The sequence below is a fragment of the Morchella importuna genome (assembly GCF_003444635.1).
Source record: "Morchella importuna strain M04M26 chromosome Unknown Morimp01GS024, whole genome shotgun sequence".
Taxonomy (NCBI): domain Eukaryota; kingdom Fungi; phylum Ascomycota; class Pezizomycetes; order Pezizales; family Morchellaceae; genus Morchella; species Morchella importuna.
The window spans coordinates 112111-134982 of record NW_025763421.1 but is presented as its reverse complement, the minus strand read 5'-3'; the positions used below and the strand labels follow the sequence as shown (position 1 = coordinate 134982).

Below are 22872 nucleotides of genomic sequence, written 5' to 3'. Positions count from 1 at the left end.
CTCTGATCGATATCACACACAGTACGTCCCCACTAAGGCCCTCGGGTGTACCCACCCACCCAGCCACCCAACAAGCTCCAAAAACTCCCCCAAAACAGACAAAAATTTTACAAGAGTGATGCTGTGGGAATATACCCTCACGGATATACTCCCACAGCAACACTCCCACCCCCGGAGTCGAACCCACGACCTCCGGACGGTCATGGTGGCTCAACACACTCGGTGTAGCAGGGTGAGCTGTCTACCACTAGACTACACTCGCCCGCACAAATTTTTGGTGCGCCGGAAGTAATAAGGGAGCACGAGGGATGAGAAGAGCTAGGAGGGAAAACCTAACCCTGCTAGGACAATCTACATTGCGGACGATGTACGTCATGACCCACAGCTGGTCACCTAGTCTCGTACGTACCCATCCCCTACATACTTCGCAGCAAGCTTCTCTGGGCAGTAGGGTCTGGAACATTATCTTCCCGACAGACGTCGGCCTCTGAGATGTGGTATCGGGCTCTGGATTGTGATGTGGGAGCCCGACTAGCTTGGCCGACAATGTGATATAGAAGGCCGACTTGTGATATAAAAGCCCTTAATTCTGATGTCGGAAGGTAAAAAAAAGAGAGAAAAAAAACTTTATTTTTTCGTACATATGCAAACCGAGCACAACAGCCACACCGACAGCCCGATACCCCATACAAAAAAGATCTCACCCATGGCCAAGTCGGAAAGATATAGCACCAGCCGGCCTGTCCGCTGGAAGCATGGAAACAGACGGGTTGGGGACGAGCCTACTGGTCACCTATTTACCCACTTGTATATATATATAGCGTTTTTGGCAACTTGACCTAGCGGCGGCCTAAAAGCCCGTCATCCTGCCTAGCCTGGCTTCCTGTCCGCCCACTTTACGGCAGTCAAAAACTGGAGAGCTCAGAATTGTAACCATAGGAACATAGCTTCGGGAAGCGCGCCGGGCTGATAACCCGGAGGTCCCACGATCGAAACGTGGTGTGGCTAACATTTTATCATTTTTTTTTTTTTGTGTGTGTGTGTGTGTTCTGAGAGAATGGGAAAGAAGCCGCGGGGTACAAGTTCCACGAGAGGGATTTTGAGTGTGTTTTAATCGTGAGTTCAGGCTACCGGGGGGGGGGGGGGGTTTCTTGGGCGAGATTGGGAGGCGGGGGAGGGGGTGTGGGTGTGGGCTATCGAAGTGATACGACGTACGCAGGTTCCTTTGTATTTTCTGGGTAGTGTGGGGGTGATGTTCGGAAAATTTGGTAAGTACTTGATAGGGAAGACAGTGATAATTTAATTTTACAGGCCGTAGTTGTTTGCTTGTAAATCCCAATTTTGATAGGTAACAATCTGCCGCCTCATGCGCAGCTCGAGCTCGAGCACCTTGGGGCATAACCTCGATCATCACGCGTAAACAAAGACATGGATAATATATGTACGAAGCAGAGGAACCTCGAGGCACTCGTCTCTGATCGCCTCGGGCAGTCTCGTGGACCACTCTGATCATGACTGTGCTGTTCTTGCGCGTGTAAATGTACACAGCACAGAGACGCCTTCCTACGTACGCGTGGCCACGTACTTATACTATAACCATAGACTTACGGCGAGGAATAGGGTAGCGTGGCAATCTGCCCTCAAGCATGTCTTATAAAAGCTAGTCTCGTTCCCAGACTGTTTTGTTGTCGCACTGCATGCAGCTACATATAAGAGCTAGAAACTTACATAGTCCCGTCAATACATTATCGTCTGTGGCCCTCATCCCAACCAATATTTCGGTTTTGTTACAGCCATTAATTGGAACACACAACGCTCCACATCTACGATATCGATCGAGAATACGTACCGGTTTATAGCAGCCCCCTTAGCTCTCTTAACATACGTCGGCTGCTTTTTTCTCTTTTGGCTGTGATTGTCATCTCTACGCCCTATTGGGCCATATTTCCTGCGGCGTAGGCCCCATTTTTTTTTTAACCTGCATATATGCAGCCCTATTTTCATGAAATCAGCATCATTGACACTGTCGAGTGATATCCTGTGATGCGTCGACAGGCCCATTGGCCCTAAACACTAGTAGACATAACTCCCTCGATTAACGCCTTCCAGAACTGTAGGTAAATATAAACACAGTTAACAGCTCTCCCGCTGCAGTCAAGGATTAATATCAATCCACCGAGCTGGTTAGGCGTGTGTAACCTCTTGGCAACGACGTCCACAAGTCTCCAAACCTGCCCACCCACTCACCCACAGCTCACTCACCTTCAATTGCAACCCCACGACAGACCGTCAAAATGCGCGCCGGCCTCCGCCCCCTGCTAAGGGCGAAACCGCCCTCCGCACAACTCCCCGCCGCCCCCGCCCGCCTCCAAAAGCGCACCCACACCAGCCACACCCACACCCCCACCCCCACCGCCGCCGCCCGCTCCCCCCCCAGCGTCGACTCAGCACGCACCTACTGCGCCACCCTCCTCCAGTACGCCCCTCCTCCCCCCTCCCCTGCACCCACTCCCACCAAGTCCTAACACCCCGCACCCCCGCGCACCCACTAGGAAACACGACTACGCCTCGCACCTCACCACGGCACTGATGCACCCGCTCGCGCGCGACGCCCACCTCGCCATCCGCGCCTTCAACATCGACACGGCGCTGATCGACGACGCCGTGACCAGCGTCGCCGTCGGCCGCATGCGCATGCAGTACTGGCGGGATGCCGTCGACGCTACGTTTTCGGGCCGGGCGCCGGCGGAGCCGGTCGCCGTGCTGCTGGGCAGTGTGTTGCGCGGCGGGGCGCCGCTGGGGAAGGGGTGGTTTAGGAAGGTTATTGGCTGTCGGGTGCGTATGTACACAGTCTGGTATGGTAGAGTTATTGCGGAAGTCAGAACTAAAAGGGTGGGTGGGTGGGCAAAAAATTTCCTTCAAGGGCCAGCCAATAGGACTATCGGGTCATGGAAAACCCACTTTCGCAATAATTCTACCGACCATTGCATTTCCGGAGGTGTGGAGAGTGGTGAGAGGGTGCTGACGGGGTGCGGGCGGGGGGACAGGAGCAATATCTAGGCGCCGTTCCGTTTGCGACGCTCGAGGATCTCGAGGCGTATGCAGAGGGCACATACGGGTCGCTCAACTACCTCAGTCTCGAGTCGTTTGGCGTGCAGAGTGTCGCGCTCGACCACGTAGCATCACATATCGGGAAGGCTGTTGGCATCGCCGCTATTCTGCGTGGGATGCCACTGCTGGCGTTTCCCACGGGGGCGGGGGCAGGGGCGGGGGCGGTGGTGTTCCCGCTGGATGTGTGTGCGCAGCACGGGCTGCGGCAGGAGGACGTGCTGCGGAAGGGGAGCGGGGCAGAGGGGCTGAGGGATGCGGTGTTTGCGGTGGCCACGAGGGCGAATGATCATTTGATTACGGCGAGGAAGATGTTGGGGGATTATGCGGGGGCCGAGGGGAAGGGGGCGCCGTTTGGTGCTTTCTTGAGTGCGGTGAGTGTTCTTCCTGGGGGATTGATGGGGGGATGGGAGAGGATGGGGAGACTGACGAGATATATTGTATATTGCAGGTCCCGACGGCGCTGTATCTGGAGCGGCTGGAGAAGGTGGATTTCGACCCGTTTGACCAGAGCTTGCAGAAGAGGCCGTGGAAGCTGCCGTGGAGGGCGTATCGTGCGTATTCAACGAAGAAGTTCTGATGGTGGGTGGGTCTGTATAATATAGATTGGGGCTGTAGATAAAACAAGTATAAATACTCAATGGCTGTATCAGTGATGAGTCTTGATGAATGGTCTACTTATGATGTGAGTTGATCAACTTAATATTAAGGATAGTAGCAGAACACCGGGAACAGGTACTCTAAAATGGAAAGGTTTTGATGCTACACGCCGTGAAATTCAAGTCTTTTCGGGCGTTCTTCTGAATTGATAGCTATGGAACTATGTACTCACCACCGTCATGAGGAACAGCTATTATGCGGTATTGATAAACAATCACCTGAAGGATGGTCCCTCATGTCTGTATTTAGCGGGCGTCTGAATGCATATTCAATCCTTGATCAGCGTTCCCGCCCATCCTTGCCATAATCATTGGCGTTCCCAGCTGCCAATCTTTGTGACCATCTGCGTCCCGTCCCGTCTCATCTCATGATGATCTTTCGACAGACACTCGGTGCATATAAACCCCCCACTCTCGTTCTCTTCTCTCCCCAACTTCAACCCACACCCTCGGCGCCACACCCGCGTTGCCACACCCACGCCCACCACAGCCACACCACCACCACCACCACCACCACCACCACCTTCTTCTCCCTGTCCCAATTCCTCTTCTTCCTCCATCCATCACCACTTCCCCCCCCCCCCCCCCACACTCTCTTACCACAAAGCAGCTAGAAGCAATGTTCGAGAAGCAGGCCCTAAAGCAGTACGACCGCTCCCTCGACCAAGAGTCCTGGCCGCTGCTCGAGCTCACAGACGCGTGCGTGTACCGCTACCGCCGCGGCGAGAAGGACATCATGGCCGACCTGCTCGACGTCCAAGACACCGGCCCCTACCGTATCCGCGGGAAGCTGTCCCCCGTGCCGGCCGAGTTTGCGGATATCGGTACCCCCCCTCCTCCTCCTCCCCACCTCCTCCTCCCCACTTCTTCTCCAGCGCGTGTGCTGATAGAATTGAACCACAGTATACCACGGCAAAGCCGCCCGCCTCTACAGCGAAGAACTCATCATCGCCGGCGTCACCACCTACTCCATCCAGTCCCTCTCCGACGGCACCTTCACGCTCTGGGCACTGGGCCAATGCGGCTGGTACTCCCTGCGGCCCTCGCGCAGCTACTCCGGCATCTTCGCGGGCGCAACCGAGAAGATGCAGCTGTGGGCGTTCCTGCAGGACCGGTATCTCGACGTCTACTCCGGCGCCGGCCCGCCCATCCCGGGGACTGTGGGCGAGGTGTATGCAGACTACTCGCGGCTGCGGCGCGAGATCTGTCCCAGCGCAAAGACGGCGCAGCGGCTGTTTGACCAGCACCACCGCTTCCTGCTGTTTGAGATGTGTGCGGCGTGGACGGACACGCCCATGTGGGCGCGCACGCCGCTGTTTCGCGACTGGGAGGTGGCGTATAAGCGCGAGGTGGAAGGGGTGGTGAAGATGGCGGCGGCGGGCAGTTTGGAGGAGAGGATTAAGGCGGGGGCGGTGAAGATGGAGGTGAAGGAGGAGGAGGACGAGGACGAGGAGGGGATGGATGAGGATGATGAGGATGAGGGTGAAGAGGTACCGCCGCCGCGCTCGATGGTCAAGAAGCAGGGCGGCAGCTGGAAGACGGCTGCAAAGAAGGTACCCGCAAAGAAGCTGGTGCCGGCCAAGAAGCTGGTGCAGCAGAAACTCGCGCCCATCTTCATCAAAAGGGAGCCCGCAGCGGAGCCGGAACACATCATCATCCTCGACACGGACGACGAGTTCGACGCCAGCATGCACAACGCCGGCGCCGAAACCGACACCGACTCCGACTGCGACCCCGACGAAGAAGACGAAGAAGACGACGAAGACAACGAGGACGAAGACGAAGAGCAAGACACCCATCCCTCCTTCTCCTCCACTGCCCGCCGCAGCAACCGCCCCAAGCCCACCACCCCCCGCGGCCGCCCAACCCACAGCTCAAAAGGCAAGTCCGCCCTCCGCCCCATCCGCACACCCGCGCCCCCGCCCGCCGTCGAGTTCTACTACGACTCGGACTCCTCCTCCTGTGCCCCGCGCCCACCCTCCAAGCGCGCCTTCTCATCCACCACGGCCAGCAGTACCACAACATCTACAAAACGCACCCTCGACACCAGCACCACCGCCACCTCCCGCTCCGCCTCCAAACGCGCCTGTACATCCAGCACCCGCAGCGCCGCCTCCACGCCCACCACCACCACCACCACCAGCAGCAGCAGCACCACCAGCACGCAGCCATCCCTCATCACCACCCTGCGCATCGGCGCACCCACCACCAAATCCACCAGCACGACCACAAACGCCAAAGCCACCGCAGCACGCATCAAGACCACCACCACCACCACCACCACAACCTTCATCTCCCCGCTCTCCTCCATCACACCAAAAACCCTCGGCTCCAACCGTCCGGGGGGTCTATGGGAGTGCGAGATCGCCGGCTGCCGACACTTCATCCTCGACGCGGACCGCGAGGAGAGCCTGGCGGCGGTGGAGGCGCACTATGAGGAGCATGGACGGGTGATGCGGATTGCGATGGAGGCGATTGGCGGGGAGGTTGTGGAGGAGAGGGGCGGCGGGGGGAGTGTTGAGTGAGTTTCTGTCCCTTCTAGCGAGTGTAGTGCAGAGTGCTAATTGTGGCGTGTAGTAATTTGTTGGCGAAGATTGAGGCGATGGCGGAGCGGTGGGCGATGGCGAAGCCGGCGCCGTTGGGGGGTGATGGGGAGGGTGGGTTCTAGACTACATAGGTGCCTGTGCTGCTTTTCTTGCGGAAACATCTGCCTGGCTTTGGGAAAGGTGGTGGTGGTAATAATGGGCGTTATATTGGAATTGGGATTGGTATTGGGGGGGACTTTTTACTTCTTCACCCTTTTTAGCTTTTAGTTTTTTCACTTTTTTTCTACTTTTACCTTTCTTCCTTACTTTTTTGCATCTTTTTCACGGCATCAATGGTTACATAGGATCTCAAGGGCCGTCCGTGGTGGTGGTGGAGGCAGTCTTTTACATAGCATTATTTTCTTCACCAGTATGTAGCTTAGCTGGGTACTAGGGAACACACATAGTCAATCACAGAGAGAGGATCGCCGTAGCCGGGCTACGCACGCATCACATTCCACCAAAAAAAGAAAAACAAAAACGATATAATAACCACCCCCTACACCGCCTCTCTACTCCCCCCGCCCCTCCCCCCTCCTCCCCCTCCAAAAACCCCCCACACCCACTACCTCTTCAACGTCTTCTGCTTCTCCGCTCCCACCACCACCTTCCGCTTCACAAACAGCCCCTTCCGCTCTCTCACCCTATCCATATACTTCTTCGCCACATTCTCCTTATCCGCCAGCTCGCCCAGATCCTCCAATTCGTCCTCAGTGAACGGGATCCAGAACGGGTCCTCGTCGACAAGCATCTCGTACCCGCTGAAGATGAGCTGCGGCGACGCGGCACCCGATGTGCGTTTTCGGATCTCGTCGCCGAAGCCGAACGACTCGGCGACGGGGAGGGAGGCGCGGATCGTGAAGAAGGGCGTGCCCTCGTTCATTTCTTCGGCGAGGATCTTGCCGCGGCGGCGCGTCACGACGGCGTATACTTTGCCGAGAACTTCGGCTGTAGAGAGTGGAGGAGGGGGGTTAGTTTAGATGCGTACTAGTGGAGGGGGAGGGGGAAGTACTGGAGGCTTGGATGTCGCAGCTGTACATCGCCATCAACAGGCGGGGACTCCAGTCGAGGAAGGCCTGCTTAATCGCGTTCTGCACGACGGTTATAACCTCAAAGTTACGGTTCCTATCCTCTTCCTGGTCCTGCACGGTCGCCTCCTCGACGAAGCACGCGATGCCCTGCACAGGCTCGTGGCACAGCGGTCCCTGCCACGTAGCCAGCTGGAAGGCGTGCGAGAACTTGTCTTCAAAGTCCCTGGCAGAAGAAGAGGCGCCTTCCTGCGCGGTCGAGGTGTCGTTGAGTCTGTTTTGCAAGAAAAGAAAAGGGTCAGTCATGGCTTATCACTCGGGTGGAAATGATCGGATTTACAGTCTTCGGAATAGCCCCTGCGTGGTGGCGTCAATGAGTAAGTTTGGCCCAATGCGGCGGGGGCCAAAGGCAGCGATCTTATCCACAATGCCGGCCCAGACATCTTTCTCGGCGCCCTCGACTTCATCGAACGCTTTCTGCAGGCCCTCGCAGAACTCGGGGAGGCTTAGAAGCGCGGCCTTCTCGGTCTTTGATGTGGAGCCGTCGGCACCCTCAGCTGCAGCGTCGGTGCTCTCGGTCGCTGCTGCGACTTCAGCCTCATTGCCGCGGCGCTCGGCGTACAGGCGCTTGATGCTACCGCTGTTCTTGAGCAGGAACTCTGTCACTTCCACAGGGAACGGGCGGACCCGGATCCGTATCGAGACCTGCTTCGACGGCGTTGTCGCCGCCACAGCACCGCGTACGCCGCCTTCACCCTTCGCGGGGGACATCTCCGCCGCCGCCACGATCGACTCGCGGTACGGCACGATGGGCGCACTGCTCTGTATATCCACCCTCGCGAAGCGCTCCCGGAGGTCCTTCAAGCAGCGTTCGAGGTGCAGCTCGCCGGCGGTCAGGAGCACGTGCTCGCCGGTTTCCTGGACAATGTATTCGGCGCAGGGGTCGGCTTGCTCGAGCATCTTGAGGCCCTCGACCATCTTGCCCATGTCGCTCGGATTCTTCGGTTCCACGGCGACGCGCACGATGGGTGCGGCGCCGAGATTGACGCCCGCGAGGTTGACGCCGCCTTGCGGGAGGGAGCAGAGGGTTCCGGATTTGAGGATGCGGCCTTCGAGACCGCCGATGCCGAAGACGTTGCCGGCGGGGACGGAGTCGAGGGATTGGAGGTCGCGACCCATCATGTAGTATAGCTCGGTGACGGTGATCTTTTGGATATGCTGGTCGGGCTTAGAGGGGGTATATTTGGGCCCCAAAACGTATAGTTCCTGCCCAACGGTGATAGTGCCGGAGTAGAGACGTGCAAAGCCGATGAGACGCTCCTTGTCCCCTTCGTCTTCATCTTTTTCCTTTTCCTTATCCGCCTCGGGCTCGGCGGGCTTCAGGGTAGTGAGCGCACTAAACGTCGCCGTCTCCCTCGGACCCCTAGTCGGCGCCTCTGTCGACTCCGGCACTTCCTCACCCGCGCCCTCTTCCTGCGCAGCGATCGCCCTAGCAACTGTAATTCTCTTTTGGCGCCCCGCTTCCCTCATTTCCTCCGCGCTCAGCTGCACCCTCGTCGTCTTTTTCAGCTCCTTCTCCGGCACAGCGACCATTTTGCTGACAAACGCCATGATGGGCGCGTCGGGGCCCGTCTGGAAGTCAACCATGGCAGTCTTGAGGCTGCTGTCGATCTTGTCGGCGCTCGGTGCGGACTGTAGGATCAACGGGATGCGCTTGTGTTGGGCTACGGGTGGGGAGGGGAGCTCTTCGATTACTGTTACGAGTACGGAGGTGGAGAGGGGCAGCCATTGGGAGAAGATGGATGTGAGGAGTGTGCGTGTGTCTTTTGACTTCAGCTCACGCGGAAGAACCTTGATGTTGAGTGATTTTACGATTTTCTCTACGCGCTCTTGGTCTCTGTGGGTGCGAGTGATAAGCCATGATTCGGAGAAAGAAATGAGGGATAAGAGTGGAGGGCATACTTCTGTAGAACGGTACTCTCGTAAACTGCCCAAATACTATCCAAAACCAGCTGCACAAACATCGGCTTCAGGCTGCGCCCTTTCAAGTGCTTTGCGCCCAAAACCCGCTTCGTCTTGGGGTCTAGGTAGTATTCGCCCCATAGCACTTTCTCCAAAACGGACTTTTTGATGCCCAGTTTCTTCTCATACATGCTCGCAAATTGGCGCACTGTAAATGCCCACCCGTCTATCGCGCTCGCGAAAATGACGTTATGCTTCTCAGGCGCAAAGTAGATATCCTCATCATCGCGCTCCTCATACTGGCTCTCCGGCGTGTCCTGGCCCGGAACCTCACCACTGGCCTCTGCGTCATCTTGCCGCAGTTTTGTCGCTGCCAGTCGCGCTTCGAGCGTCTCGCGCCATTTCAGGTCCTCCTCCATTCTCTCTCCCGCAAAGAACGATCCCATGACCGCATTCACTTGTTCCAGGAGCTTCCACAGATGCGTGAACGCCTCTCCCGGCGTGAGCTTGATCTCCGTGATCAGGCGATCCATCTTATTGATGATCAAAATGGGCCTGATATTCTCGAGCCATGCCTGCCGGAGCACGGTGACGGTCTGGGAGCAAACACCCTCGACGGCATCGACCAGGACTACTGCACCGTCACAGAGACGGGAAGCGGTGGACACCTCGGAGGAGAAGTCGATGTGGCCGGGGGAGTCGATCAAGTTGATAAGGTACTCACTTGGCGCAGGTTCGGCCTCGGGGGTGGGGCGTCGCATTAGGCGAAAGTATAGGGAGATGGCGGAGGACTCCATGGTGATACCGCGGAGCTGTTCATCTGGGCGCGAGTCTAGGTAGCGGACGCGGCCGGCGAGCTTAGAGGAGATAATGCCATTGGTGGCGAGCAGGCAGTCGGAGAGCGATGTTTTGCCATGATCCTGCGTTAGGCGTTAGTAAGGTTCCGAGGAGCTGCGGGAATCCTGGGGACTCCGGTCCGGGACTTTGAGAACTATCGAAACACTGGGAAGGGAAATGATTGGGAATGGCAGAGAGCGTCTGCAGTGATCGCCTCAGGGTATAGTGGGCGGAGAGTATTGAAACTCCGAGTAGTGGTATGGACCGGTGAGGCGATCGGCTTCAGGGTTTCGGGAGTAAGGAATGGAGGGAGGTAGGGAATGAGCATGTGTTAATTTTGGAAACTCACCACATGTGCGAGGATGCAGATCTGTAGGGCGATTGTATGTAAGCGCTGTGTTTCAAAACACAGTGACACTTTGACTTATTTTACTTATGGGGGGTAGACTCACGTTTCGGATATTATCACTGTTCTTCTGAAGGGCGACTATTTGGGCCGGAGTGATGGGAGGCATCGATTCAGACTATGGTGGTGGTGGTGGTGGTGGTGGTGGTGGTGGTGGTGCGCGGTGTCGAATTAACTACTGTTGATCTGATGCACTGGATTGATAACTGAACTCGATCGATATGTATGTGCTTTAGATAGACGAACGTTTCGAAAGTAGGTCAGGGGGGTGGGTGGGAAATGGGGGTGGAGTGAGTGAAAGCTGTGTTATGTGGCGGCGTTATTCTGGAATATTTTTATTATTGGCGGGGTACAAGAAGACGCTTGGTGGGGAGGGGAGGGATGGATGTCTTTGGCTGGCTAGCTGGTTAGGTTACTTAGGTATGTCACTAGCTGGGGCCCAGTCACTGACCGTCGAGTCTGCCCGTCGTGCTGCCTGCCTGTCTCGCCTGCAGCAGCAGCACGGGTCCCAGAGGCGAAACTCAATGTGCTGCCTGAAACAAGGGAGGAAATAGGAACACCTAACCCTACGCCTTAGACGGACAAGACAAGACAAGCCTTGCTGATTGGCGCCGCTTACATACTCTACGGGTGGAGACAGGGGTTGTGGGGACGAATGGGGGCGTGAGTTCATGTTGACGCTACGCTGAACGTGTTGACGCTGCATTTGTGGCCAAGGGTTTTGATGCAACTCTGCCCGCTGTTGTGGGTGCACCTTGGTCCTTCAAGGGCCCCTCAGTACTAGTAGTGCCTAGGATTCGAGAACCTTTGTGCCTGGTTAACTGGTTAACTTTATTAATGTGTGTGCCTGTCTTTTTTCGATTTCTGTGCGTGTATCGTTTTTTCTGTTCCCGTGTCGAAATTTCTCTTCTGTAGCAACTAGTGCCCCCATCTATTCTTGCATCACACGCATCACTAAATTCTATTCCCACCTCACATTCGCTCTCTCTCGTTCACTTTCTCTATCTTTCGCTCTCGCTCACGTTCATTCCTGTGTTACACTCATCTTCCCAATAATACATCCAGATCATACTCTACATCCATTAATAAACGCTTGATCCTCCACTCCTCCCCCCACATACATACACTGCTTCACTCACTAAAACTTCTACATTCGGCTCTGCATCGCTCACTCAACCCCCCTCGCTGCAGCTGCATTTCTGGAAATGCTCTCAACGCAACCGTTAATTCCCGTCCAATCATCACTCTGCTCACCTGCTGCCATCTCCACCTCCACTCCGACGTCCGTCATCTCCCCTCCATAACAAACATCCTCCCATCCTCTCTTCCCACCACATCCATCTCTCGTCACCCATTAAATATCAACTCCCCCCCCCCCCCCCCCATTAATCAACACACCCGTTCCCACAACAACATCCAAAACAAAACGCACGCACCATACCAACCCCATTTCTCGCAGGCTCCGAGTCCACCACCCCTTTACTACCAACCTGGGCATGAACATTTCTCACCACTCAATCTCGCCACGGTAGCCCATAATACAACCAAACAGCAAAAAATGTCGACAGCTCAAGTTCTCTCACCAATACCCCCCCCTGGTACGGCCCCCATCAACGCGTTTTCCCAGCGAGAGCAACCACCGCAGCTGCGCATGCGGACGAATACTGCACCTATCGCTGGCGTGGACCAGGACGGAGCCTTTCACATGGACAAGGTGATCAAGAGTGGCTGGCTAATGAAGAGAAATAGGAAGACAAAGGTAGCTTCTGCACCCTCCCCCCCCCCTTTCCACCCACTTCACCCCCCCACCAATGCTGACGTGTAGGCTTTCAAGAACTGGAAACGTCGCTGGTTCGTCCTACGCGGTGATCGTCTGCAGTCGTACAAGGATCAGAAGGAGTACAAGATCCACCGTCAAGTCTACCTCAACGAGCTCACGGCAGTGGCCGTTCTTAAGGACGCGAAGAAGCCCAACGTCTTTGGCCTCTTCTCTCCATCGCGGAATTATCACTTTCAGGGCGAATCGTTGAAGGATACAAATGAGTGGGTTGAGTGCATACGCAGCACTGCAGCCCTTGCGGACGCAGACGATGACCTCTACCTCGGCTCTCCAATCAACGCTCACGACCCTACGAACCCGTTTTCTAGCCCGATTGCTCCAATGAGTCCGGATATGCGGTTAGGATCAAGCTCGCCCGAATTTGGTACGAACTCGGGGGCTGTCAAAATTAGGGGCATGGGACGTGGTGGCATATCATCGCAGACTTTGGAGTACTCAGGGGCGGAGGTTGGGTCGTTCTCGTCAATGTCTGACGGGGCCAGGATTTCGCAGTTGTCATTAGGTGCAGGGATTGACTCGGGAGCCGAGACTGAACCACCACACCCTGGGATGGTGAGGAATGAGTCTGGGTTTTCGACCGATGTAATGGACGGTGGTGGAAGAGTAGTTTGGCATGGATATTTGTACTGTCTCAAGTCAAAAGGCGGTGTAAGACAGTGGAAGAAATATTGGGTGGTGTTAAGGACTATTAATCTGGCTTTTTACAAAACTGAAGAGGTACTATCCAACTGCGCAGTACGCTTGAAGGTCCAGGTTTGACTAACCAAACTAGGAATACCGAGCTATCAAGATAATCCCTCTAGACAGCATTGTCGATGCTGTTGAGATTGACCCAGTGTCAAAGTCCAAAAAGCACTGCATGCAGGTCATCACTGAAGGCAAATCGTTCCGATTCTCGGCACCAAACGAAGAAGTTCTTGCGAAATGGCTTGGCGCCATGAAGAGCACTCTTTCAAAACGAGCAATCGCAAACACTGCCGGCCCGCTCACTGGGGTAACATCTCCTGTGATCCCTCCTGTGCCCCCGATGCCAGCTGTCGGGTCACCAGTTGTCGGGTCGCCGCAGCAGTAATGAAATAACCCCTTGTAATCGATTTTTGATGAGCCTGGAAGTGAGAAAAGACATTATCATAGGAATTTCTTAATGTCATTGTGCGGTTGGTAACATTGATTGTTTTTCTTCTTGTGTCATTATTTTCAGTTTATTTTTTTCTTTTTTTTTTTGCTGTGAAGAGCTGGCGAGCGGGTTGGATTGTCTATATAGGTGGTTTGGTCTGGTTTTTTTTTCTCACTTTTTTCCTTTGTGTTTTCTGTTGAGATGCATTATCAGCTGGGGTTTGGGGTTCTTGATTTGTTCTCTCGTGTGTCCTACTACATTGCCGACCTGTTGTGTTGCAGTTGTGAGTTTTATACGAACCTGCACACTAACTGATTCCTTTCGTTTCAATTTTCTTTTTTTTTATTACCAAATTTCCATTTTATCTGCAATGTTCCTTTTGTCTTTTGTCAGTCGCTCTAGTGTTATCATATATACTAGCAAACAGAAAGTTTCATTTGTCGACAAGTCATTGGCTGCACACGCGCGCACATACTGTTGCGTCACTATCACCATCATCAGTTTTGCTTTTCCTTTCTCTTTCTCGTTCTTATTTGAAAGTCGTCCGTCACAAATTAGTTTTTAGTTAGTTGATCTTCTAGTTATTTGCATGGCGCTGTGGATTTCGCGTGTTTAACTTTTTTTTTTTTTTTCTTTCCCTTTTTTATGCTGATATCCTCGCATCGCGTTCTCTTTATTGCGCTCGCTCCAGTGCTACATGTATCCGTCCGTCTGCCTGTCTGTTATTACAGTATCTATTAGCATTATTAGTCCCAGCCTACGGGCCAAAGGGGGGGGAGGGGGAAGGAAAAATAATAAGAAGGACCACCGGGTACAATCTAACTCTATACTCACCCCCGTGCAATTCCCATCCCAGTATCCCATCCTATCCCATCTCATCCCATGCCAATCCTAGCATCCCCGCGAGTGACCCCCCATGAAGCAACTGACACCCTCCCTCCCCACAAAAAGGGGTGGGCCGAAGCGAAACCGCTCCAAACCATTTCAACAGCGCAAACAAGCCGGCGGAGGAGGAAGAGGAGGAGGAAGGAAGGAGGCTCATTAAACAATTCCATCTGTGCGGAAATTGTGCGCTACTATATTTACATTGGAGGAGTGTGTGTCTGTTTTTCGTTTTCGCGGGGTAATTTCCGGGTCGCGCGTGTGTTTGCCGAATGCGGTTTAGCGGCCAGGTGTGGGCGGCGGCGAGTGAGGGGTTGTGATTGCGTTCGAGGGGGTGTTTTGGATGGCGATGGTCATGGTGGTAGTGATGGGATGGGGATGGTGATGGTGATGTGAGAGAGGGTTTTCGCTTCGCCGTTGAGAGGGGAGGGGGGAGGGGGTGCATGTGAGTGTTGCTCACGTACATGGTATCGGTATCGTGGTACTGGAAAGCTAGAAGCAACACCAACATCGTGGTAGTGCATGGTTCATAACCCTGTGAGTGTGTTTGTATGTAGAGTGATAGCTCGATACTCGTGGGTAATTCTGGCGATCACTCCAACACCAGTCTCGGAATCCTAGCTGTTGGATTGACATTTTCGGCAGCGATGAACCGCCTAGTCTCTTAGCTTCTCCAAATTTCCGGGATGTGGGGGTTGGAACGATTAACGTTTAGCGTATGTGCATACATACTCTACCAGTACTTATGCCATCCCGCCCGCCCCAAGAATACACCTGTAGAGTTGCGGCATTCTCATCCGCCGGGAAGGGTGACAGAAACTAGCGCAGAGAAGTAGCACAAATCAAGAAGTCAAGGAGATCGATGAAACGCGCCTCCACCGTTCGATGCCCATCTACAGAAACGAAGGTGTGGCGTAAACCGGTTTGGGGGTCGGCAATTCACATGATATCACTCGGTCTTGGCATACAACTAGCAGTCTACTAATCCACGCGAGCGTGAAAAACCTTACTTGACGATCACTATTCAATTTCTGGAAATTGATAAGAGTATATATGGATGAAAATATCTTCGCAAATTGGAAATAAAAAGTCATACAAACTGTTATCGCAAAAAAGTAACTTTAAAAATCAAGATCCTAAAACTTCATCCCAAATCTGTATAACCTAAGAAACAGTAACAAGCTAAACGTTCCAACAATTTTTCCTCCAGTAGTCCACAAACTTTGAAACCAACTTCGTATCTACCACTCCAATGTCCCTCAGTGTTGGTGAGAGTGCTCTTGCCAACTCCGTACGATAATACAACCCCTTTCCGACTCTGTCATTGTCGTATTTCTTGGCGAAGAAATCCACTAGTTTGAATGTTGGATTCTTCACTGGATCTGGGTCAGACTTTCGAAGTCTATCGACCCAGTCCCGCTTTCCGACAATGTCAAATTCAAGACCTGCCTCTTTCAGAGCTGGTAGAAGATCGTTGGTCCAGTGAATTGTGTTTGGATTTACAACGTGGAACAATGCATTCAACGGAGCATCAGCAGGGGGCACAAAAGTTAATTCGAGGACAACCTTTGCGACAATGTTGACGGGTAGCCAAGTAGGGGTATCTTCGAGAGCAGGCAAAGCACCCGTACTTAGGGCACCTTGTATCAACAGCGGGATGGCCTCTGTCGCGTTCCAGATACCGTTATCAGTGTCACCAACTACTTGGCCAACACGGTGAACACGGGAACTCATGCGAGCCTTCTTCGCAGCCAGATTACAAATATTTTCTGTAATGAGCTTTGAACGGGCATAGCCCATTGGCTGAGCAGATTGGAGATATGTTTCAACGGATTCGGGGACCTGGGAGCCAACAATTGCCGCAACGGATGAAACGCTGGAGAGAAAGTTGAACCCAGCCGGAGAGGGACGTTTTGAGCGGAGACACAACTTAATCAAGTTGTGAGTACCTATACTTATTTGTTAATACTGTATATGGAGTAGGGACTGTATTCGATGGATACCTCTGATGTGCTGTGCCTCAAAGCTGGTTACATCCATATTGAAGTTGACTGACCATGCCGAATGGATGATAGCCGTAACTTTGGATTTTAGCTCTTCATAACGCTCCTGACCAAGACCGAGATCCTCCTCCGCTAGATTCGATGGCAGACAGATCACTTTCTTTTTCTCTTCATCTGATAAATTATCGTAAACCCGTCTGACTTGCAAAGATTGTACTGTACGATCCCAAGCATTTCTGAGAGACTCCGCGCGGACAAGGCAGAAGACGGATTTTACAGACTTCATGGCAACGAGCTGTGCCACAATATGGGCTCCAAGGGAACCAGTAGCCCCAGTAACCACCTATTGATAATTATTTTAGCGAGCTTTTTTATGCTGGGTGAATAAAGGGGAACATACCACATGCTCACCCTCGATATCAGAATCTCCAGGAATATGCATGGGGAATTCGGAGTATTTCTCGATCAATCTCTTCATGGTTTCTTCAACAGTCTCCTCTTCTTCTACGCCCGATTTCTCTGGGACTCTCAACCTGAACAAAAACCTTGAGAGTTGGTTGACCGATGGCTTTTCGAACACAATGTTTAGGCCTAGTGTTTGCCCACCGGTGTTGAGGCTTTTCAGGATGGCAGACCTAATCCGTGCAACCATCAAGGAGTCCATCCCTATAGAGAAAAAGTCTGTATCATCTCTTAGGATCAAGGGATCTGGCAACCTCAACAAACTGAGAACGGTATTGCGCACAAAGTCCTTGATGTCAGTTTCGGGTAACTCTAAACCACCATTCACGGCACCTCTCTCAAGGTCTGCATATATCTCCTCGATATCTGACTTGAAGGTATTGTAAAAAGCAGCTCTAATCACCGTGCCTTTATCTGTCCTAGGAAATGGGGTACCAGGGGGTAAGAATCTAACCATCTCCTGGGCTATGCGGGCATATTCGGGTGCAAGGGTATTTGCGGTCTCGAATGAAGGCCAAACTCTCTTCATAACCTCCTGTTCTAGCATCCCCCTAGAGTTATCGGAAAGAATAACGATTGACCCCAATTGTTGTTTCCCAGCACCAAAAACGACTGCTTCGGATACATATGGATTTTCGCGCACCGTATGTTCGGTTTGGATTGGATTTGCTTTTTCACCATTGACGAGCACGAGCGTATCGTCTAAACGGCCGAAGTATTTCCACCTATCCTCTTTCGTGGGATGTTTTAGGAAGAGGTCTTTTGTTGCGTAAGAGCCATCTGGACGGTTTGTAGCGACCTTAGATGCCCATCCATCGAGGATCACTAACTCGTAAACATCACCTGCCTGCTGATCCCATCTGACAAAAGGCTTAAGGTTTGGAGAAACCTTGAGATAATTCCAGTCGTAATCGCCATCCTCACGGAATGAGGTCATCAGTTGACCAGTCTCGGTCCTAAAAATTGTTAGCTGCTTGTTATCCCTCGCTCAACGAATATTGACAATATAACTCACGTTCCATAATGCGAAACTAGCTTTACACCGTTCCTTACCAATCGATCACCCAAAACATCCGGGCAACTTGAACCACCAAACATGACCAAACGGCACTTCTTCAATGCTTCCATCCCCTCTCGTGACTCGGCAAGCAATTTAAGTGCATATGGTACACCGTAAAATATCTCTGGTGGGTGCCTTTCCATGCTCTCGACAAGGTACGGACTTGTAAGAGGTAAATCGGCATTATAAACATGGATCTGTTTGCCGGAATGAATTGCACGGAAAACGGAGGATATGCCATGAGCATGGAATAAAGGAAGTGTGATGAATCCGTTCATGCTGAAATTGTTGGAATAGTTCCGTAGAGCTGCAGCATGTGTCTGTTTTATGGGCTTAGGAAGACCAGTGGAGCCACTGGAGTGAATGATCCAACATATTTTGTCCGTTTCCACATTGGGGTCAAGATGTGCGTCAAAAGCAGTTGAGAAAGAAGGATGAGTTTTGGCCAAAGGATAATCGTAGGATGTGCGTTCAGGCATCAGATGCGTTATCAAATTTGAGAGAGAAAATGTGGCTTTAACTCTGGAAATCGTAGCTTCGAATGATGGTTGGATCACAATGTGCGTGCATCCTGTCACTTCAATAAGTGATGCATAAGCAGCATCGGATATGCGTGTTGAAAGAAACAATACCGTGAACCCTAGCTTGCTAAGAGCTATTGTGCTGACCAAGTAATCGAAATTAGATGCCGCAAGAATTGCAACAACTTTCTCGGGTTCGGATGAAGAGTTTCGAGTGGCAATTAACTTCGAGAAGTGCTTTGCTACACGGGCAGAAAAGACATCCAACTGCCTGGCTGTATAATCCTTGTAATCGAGACCAGTAGTTGGATATGCGATTAGAGGAGTGTCACCAATTGTTTCCGCACGTGATCTGACAAGCTGATCAATTGTGAGCGGTGCAGGTACTGCAGAAACATCGTCATGGTTATCGTGAGTGATGAGAGCTGGAGCCATAGTTTTCCTCCCCGTGAGATGATGGAGAAAGGTGTACAAAGATGTATACATGTATATCTCTTGGTAATTTCCAAGAAGGATGCAGGTGTCTATGCTTAAGTACGGATAGCTTCATCACCAAGAAAAAAAATTTAGATATGATATGCAACTCTTCCCACAATTCCTATCTGATTTCGGGCTATCAGAGAGATTGATACAGCCATAAAGGCTGTTACGGAAGATGGGGGTCGTTGCGGATTCACAACCAATTGGGTTGGGTTCTTTTCCGGTACTCTCCGGAAATGCCACACCTCCGGTCCGGAAATACGGCCCTAGAGAAATTCAGGAACACAACATCCCCCTGGACCGGGTGGCAATCAACCCCCCGACCCGGGATACTGATTCGCGCAAAAAAGCTTGATTTTGGTCGGTAAACTCTCGGTAAATAACATCGAATTATAAGGTACACACATAATACTCTCATGATCAATTAATTACAAATTTTATCTACACAACCCGGGCCTAACTCAGCGCCTAGTAGAGTGGCCCATCTGGCCAGCCAAAGAGATAACCTCCGCTCACTGTTGCATCCAATCCTTGAAATGTGGAGTCTTCTCCGAGCCCTTGCAGAATAATGTCACCCATGTCCCCATATTCTATGCCATTGCCACCCCATAATTCCGTCATACCCGTTTGATCGTTCAAATTTGATTGTTTAGGGTCGTGTATTGGAAAAATTGATGATTCGGAAAAGGCAGGAGAAAACTGTGAGTGCGGTGGAACTGTACGGGATGATGACGGTGGTTGTGAATTCGATTGGTGTTCAGTGGGTTCAAAGGGCTGTAGTGGTTGAATGGTCATGTCTAATGTGGTCCTAATGTTGTTGATAGTTTCCCTCACACTCGCATTATCACGATCTACCAATTCTAGCCTACCCTTGACTTGTCGCAATAGACCCTGTTCGTTTCCAACAATGAGAATAGAACCAAAACTTAAGAAGTAAAAAACCACATACCTCCAATGCAGATGCATACCTCTGAGCCATCTTGTTGTTTTCTCCGGCAAGCATTTTCTCAATAGAGCAACATCTCTCTGCAGCTTTTAGTGCCGTTCTCCTCTTGCTAGAGTCCGGATTTTGTGCAGCATAAACCAACATGACTGTTGCCGCACAAAATGTAACATATGCTGAAAACTGGTTATCGTTAGGTCTGATGGAATGCGTTTGTAGCATAAAAGACAAAATGAATATTATTTACCCAAAAAGGCGAAGAGATGGAACGCTTTTTGGCCAAACCAGAAACCAAATTCCACACTTTTAATGCGGCATCCAGGCAGCAATCCTGATAGACTTTGACTCTTGGACTTCGTGGCCCTCCAGAACCGTTTGTGGCAATCGAAGAAGTAGGTGAGCTTGTAATCCCAGAGAGTGGTAAGAAAGGTCGGTATATCATAATCAAAGCATGCGCATGTGCAAGCTGTATTACCGCCGATTGTCTGTAAATTCAATTAAATGACAGTTCGTTTAAATTTTTTATATGAGTATTGATCTTATACCGTGCGTATATCAATAACAAACTTCCAGGGGCTTTTACTTTGAGAAAGCCCGGCAGTGAGTTTTCCCAATCTGCAATCTTCGCCGCAAGACCATCAACCACCGCCATCTCCTCTAAATCATCCTCTTCGGACTTCTGTCGGTCATTGTAGAGCGTTCGAAGTGTCGAGCGTACTATGCGTGCTAGTCTAACATAATTGACCCTGTCAGAATCATGAACAGAGAAAATATCAGCAATTTTCATTCCGTTTATGTACCTACTTTGCGTGAGCAATAGGTGCATGCATCAAAGATGGCGCGCAATCTCCATCATCAAATTCGGCTTCATCGACATCAGGGTTTAAGTCAACATCAGTTGACGCTGATCTTGAATCGTCTATTAATTTTGGATATTGTTCTGTCACATCATTATCATCCCAAGTTAATGTTTTCCCTAGCATCGTACATAGATATCTATTTTAATTAATAAGTATAGCTCACTAGCTCAAGCATTTTAGAAAGGGAAAAGCCTACGAATCCAGGGTATAAACTGCCCATAGTGCTCTTCTTCGTGACTCCAAATGCACAGCATCCAGATTGCTCCGGAGTCGTACCCTTCGATTCAGGTCCAGACTGTTTGCCATGTTTTTTACCGACGCAAAAAGATCCCACGAGGCTTTCAATCGAGATTTAGTTAGGAGGTAGAGACACTATTTTTTTGCGCGGTATGGGGTTAGAAAAAAAAATCTCTCAATATCAATTAATTAACATAAAAGGCGTGTATGACGGGATAGAGAATATGTTCCTATACCATGAGTAATTTTGCCTGTAGTGCCGCAAGTCTATCGATTTGTGATTTTTCTTTTTCCAGTTGAAGTTGTGCACATTGATAGAACTGTATCCTGAACCTTCATCAGAACTTCTAGTTCCATCGTTTGACACGCATTCATCAAAACAACGTGAAATCGGTGCAGGTGAATTTCCAAAACCCGATCCCCCACCCACAACCCATAAACCAGAGAAGAACCAAAAAAAGCACCAAGCAGTTTTATGGGACTCTGATATCCTCGGTTATCATCTAAGGCCCGGTGGGCTTGGGTTGCATCGAACTTTGGTGTTCGGCTAGCTGCGCACTAGTTTCACGAAGTTTTGATGAATGCCGACATGTTTATAAAAGGTGAACTTACGACATTCTCCCGTATTTCTCTTTGTCCTCCTCTTTTTCAACCAATGGATATTGGCATCCCAAAGCCCAAACCATGAAGACAATTGCACAAAGACACCTATCCTCTAATTTCTTACAATCCGTATTGCCACCTACGTAGAGTCCAGCATCGATGATAGCCTCTACGCTTGCCCGATGCAATACCCGATAAGTAGGTGATGCGTTCTCAAAGTACCACCTTGAATATAGATATGCCTGCTCCCGTGTTGGAAGGGAGAACATAGCAAGGTTTAATTGTGGAAAAGGAGGCTCAGAAAACCAAAATTGATTGTTCTGATTTCTGATTCTGTTGTTCGTGATGCGTCTTTGTGGGAGGTCACTACCGGTATATTCGCCTTCATTGCTGTTATCGCGTGGACCTCGTAGGTTGGATGATGTAGAAGGTGGGGTGGATAAGTGCAGGTGGGCGGCTTCAGAAAATACAAGATTTGAAGAGGATCCTAACGCGTTTATGAGAAAAGGCGATAATAAGGATGAATTCTCTCTTTCATATTTACTTACCGAGATACGACTCATGATGCACTGCATCAACGCTTTCATCACGGCTATCATGGATGTCATGGGAATCTTGAGGGTCCTGCGGGTCTTGAGACTTGACACGAACAGTACTAGACGTCGGGCTTTGACTTTGTGAAGGGTTCGCAGGTAGGACCTCAGGTACAGTGCCTCGGAGATATGGTTTTTCATAGGAGCATGCTTTTGAAATAGATCAGAATTTCAACCTTATCTCGAGGGATATAAGGAATTAGGACTTACTTTCCCCACTGGTAGTACATCGAGTACATGGCTGTTTTGTCGATTATCAGAATTTAAATGAATTGCGGCAAACAACATCAAGATTGAACCTTACTCGAGTACCATCGCACTTCGACTTTTTCCTAAAGAAACCGAAATCAATTTCACAATCAATTGATACCGAGAGCTCATGGGTGAATATACTCCTTGCAACGATCACAAGCTCTAGTAGCATTCCTTCGCCTTTTCTTTAGTGGGGGCCCGATGTTTCCAGGAGATCGTGTACTGTCCTCCATATTGCTCATCTTATTTCTTCGTTCGTACAATTAAAAATAAAATAAAAGAAGTGTTACCTACTCGTGGTGTAGTAGATTGCGGGGAAGGAGAAGGGATGAGATGCACTGGCCAGATGGTTCATCCGTGGTATGTAGTTAAGCTTCGTCATATTTCGGCTATTTTGCCCCCACGTGTGCGGAATAACTTTGCATGGCATGTTC

The 22872-nt window shown here is 51.2% G+C and overlaps 6 protein-coding genes across 6 annotated transcripts; 3 read left to right on the top strand and 3 right to left on the bottom strand.

The window, feature by feature from the left end:
- Nucleotides 1–2294: 2294 nt before the first annotated feature.
- Nucleotides 2295–3688, top strand: LAJ45_07456 (uncharacterized protein; the record flags this gene model as incomplete). Its single annotated transcript, XM_046117014.1, has 4 exons — nt 2295–2476; nt 2553–2835; nt 3048–3482; nt 3560–3688. 4 exons carry the CDS (start codon nt 2295–2297, stop codon nt 3686–3688), a joined length of 1029 nt encoding a protein of 342 aa, XP_045969659.1.
- Nucleotides 3689–4386: 698 nt separating this feature from the next.
- LAJ45_07455 (uncharacterized protein) lies at nt 4387–6435 on the top strand (the record flags this gene model as incomplete). Its single annotated transcript, XM_046117013.1, has 3 exons — nt 4387–4591; nt 4671–6288; nt 6345–6435. 3 exons carry the CDS (start codon nt 4387–4389, stop codon nt 6433–6435), a joined length of 1914 nt encoding a protein of 637 aa, XP_045969658.1.
- A 482-nt stretch (nt 6436–6917) lies between these two features.
- On the bottom strand, nt 6918–10694 carry LAJ45_07454 (uncharacterized protein; the record flags this gene model as incomplete). The annotated part of the gene is made up of 6 exons (XM_046117012.1): nt 6918–7300; nt 7365–7654; nt 7721–9277; nt 9343–10262; nt 10529–10549; nt 10632–10694. The coding sequence occupies 6 exons, from the start codon at nt 10692–10694 to the stop codon at nt 6918–6920; spliced, it is 3234 nt and encodes a 1077-aa protein (XP_045969657.1).
- A 1449-nt stretch (nt 10695–12143) lies between these two features.
- LAJ45_07453 (uncharacterized protein) lies at nt 12144–13497 on the top strand (the record flags this gene model as incomplete). The annotated part of the gene is made up of 3 exons (XM_046117011.1): nt 12144–12344; nt 12420–13142; nt 13198–13497. 3 exons carry the CDS (start codon nt 12144–12146, stop codon nt 13495–13497), a joined length of 1224 nt encoding a protein of 407 aa, XP_045969656.1.
- Nucleotides 13498–15606: 2109 nt separating this feature from the next.
- Nucleotides 15607–18905, bottom strand: LAJ45_07452 (uncharacterized protein; the record flags this gene model as incomplete). Its single annotated transcript, XM_046117010.1, has 4 exons — nt 15607–16373; nt 16428–16770; nt 16828–17845; nt 17905–18905. The coding sequence occupies 4 exons, from the start codon at nt 18903–18905 to the stop codon at nt 15607–15609; spliced, it is 3129 nt and encodes a 1042-aa protein (XP_045969655.1).
- A 513-nt stretch (nt 18906–19418) lies between these two features.
- On the bottom strand, nt 19419–22671 carry LAJ45_07451 (uncharacterized protein; the record flags this gene model as incomplete). The annotated part of the gene is made up of 12 exons (XM_046117009.1): nt 19419–19841; nt 19900–20076; nt 20141–20378; nt 20439–20624; nt 20698–20889; nt 20950–21125; nt 21227–21317; nt 21603–22080; nt 22142–22336; nt 22397–22427; nt 22491–22518; nt 22580–22671. The coding sequence occupies 12 exons, from the start codon at nt 22669–22671 to the stop codon at nt 19419–19421; spliced, it is 2307 nt and encodes a 768-aa protein (XP_045969654.1).
- Between the last annotated feature and the right edge of the window lie 201 nt (nt 22672–22872).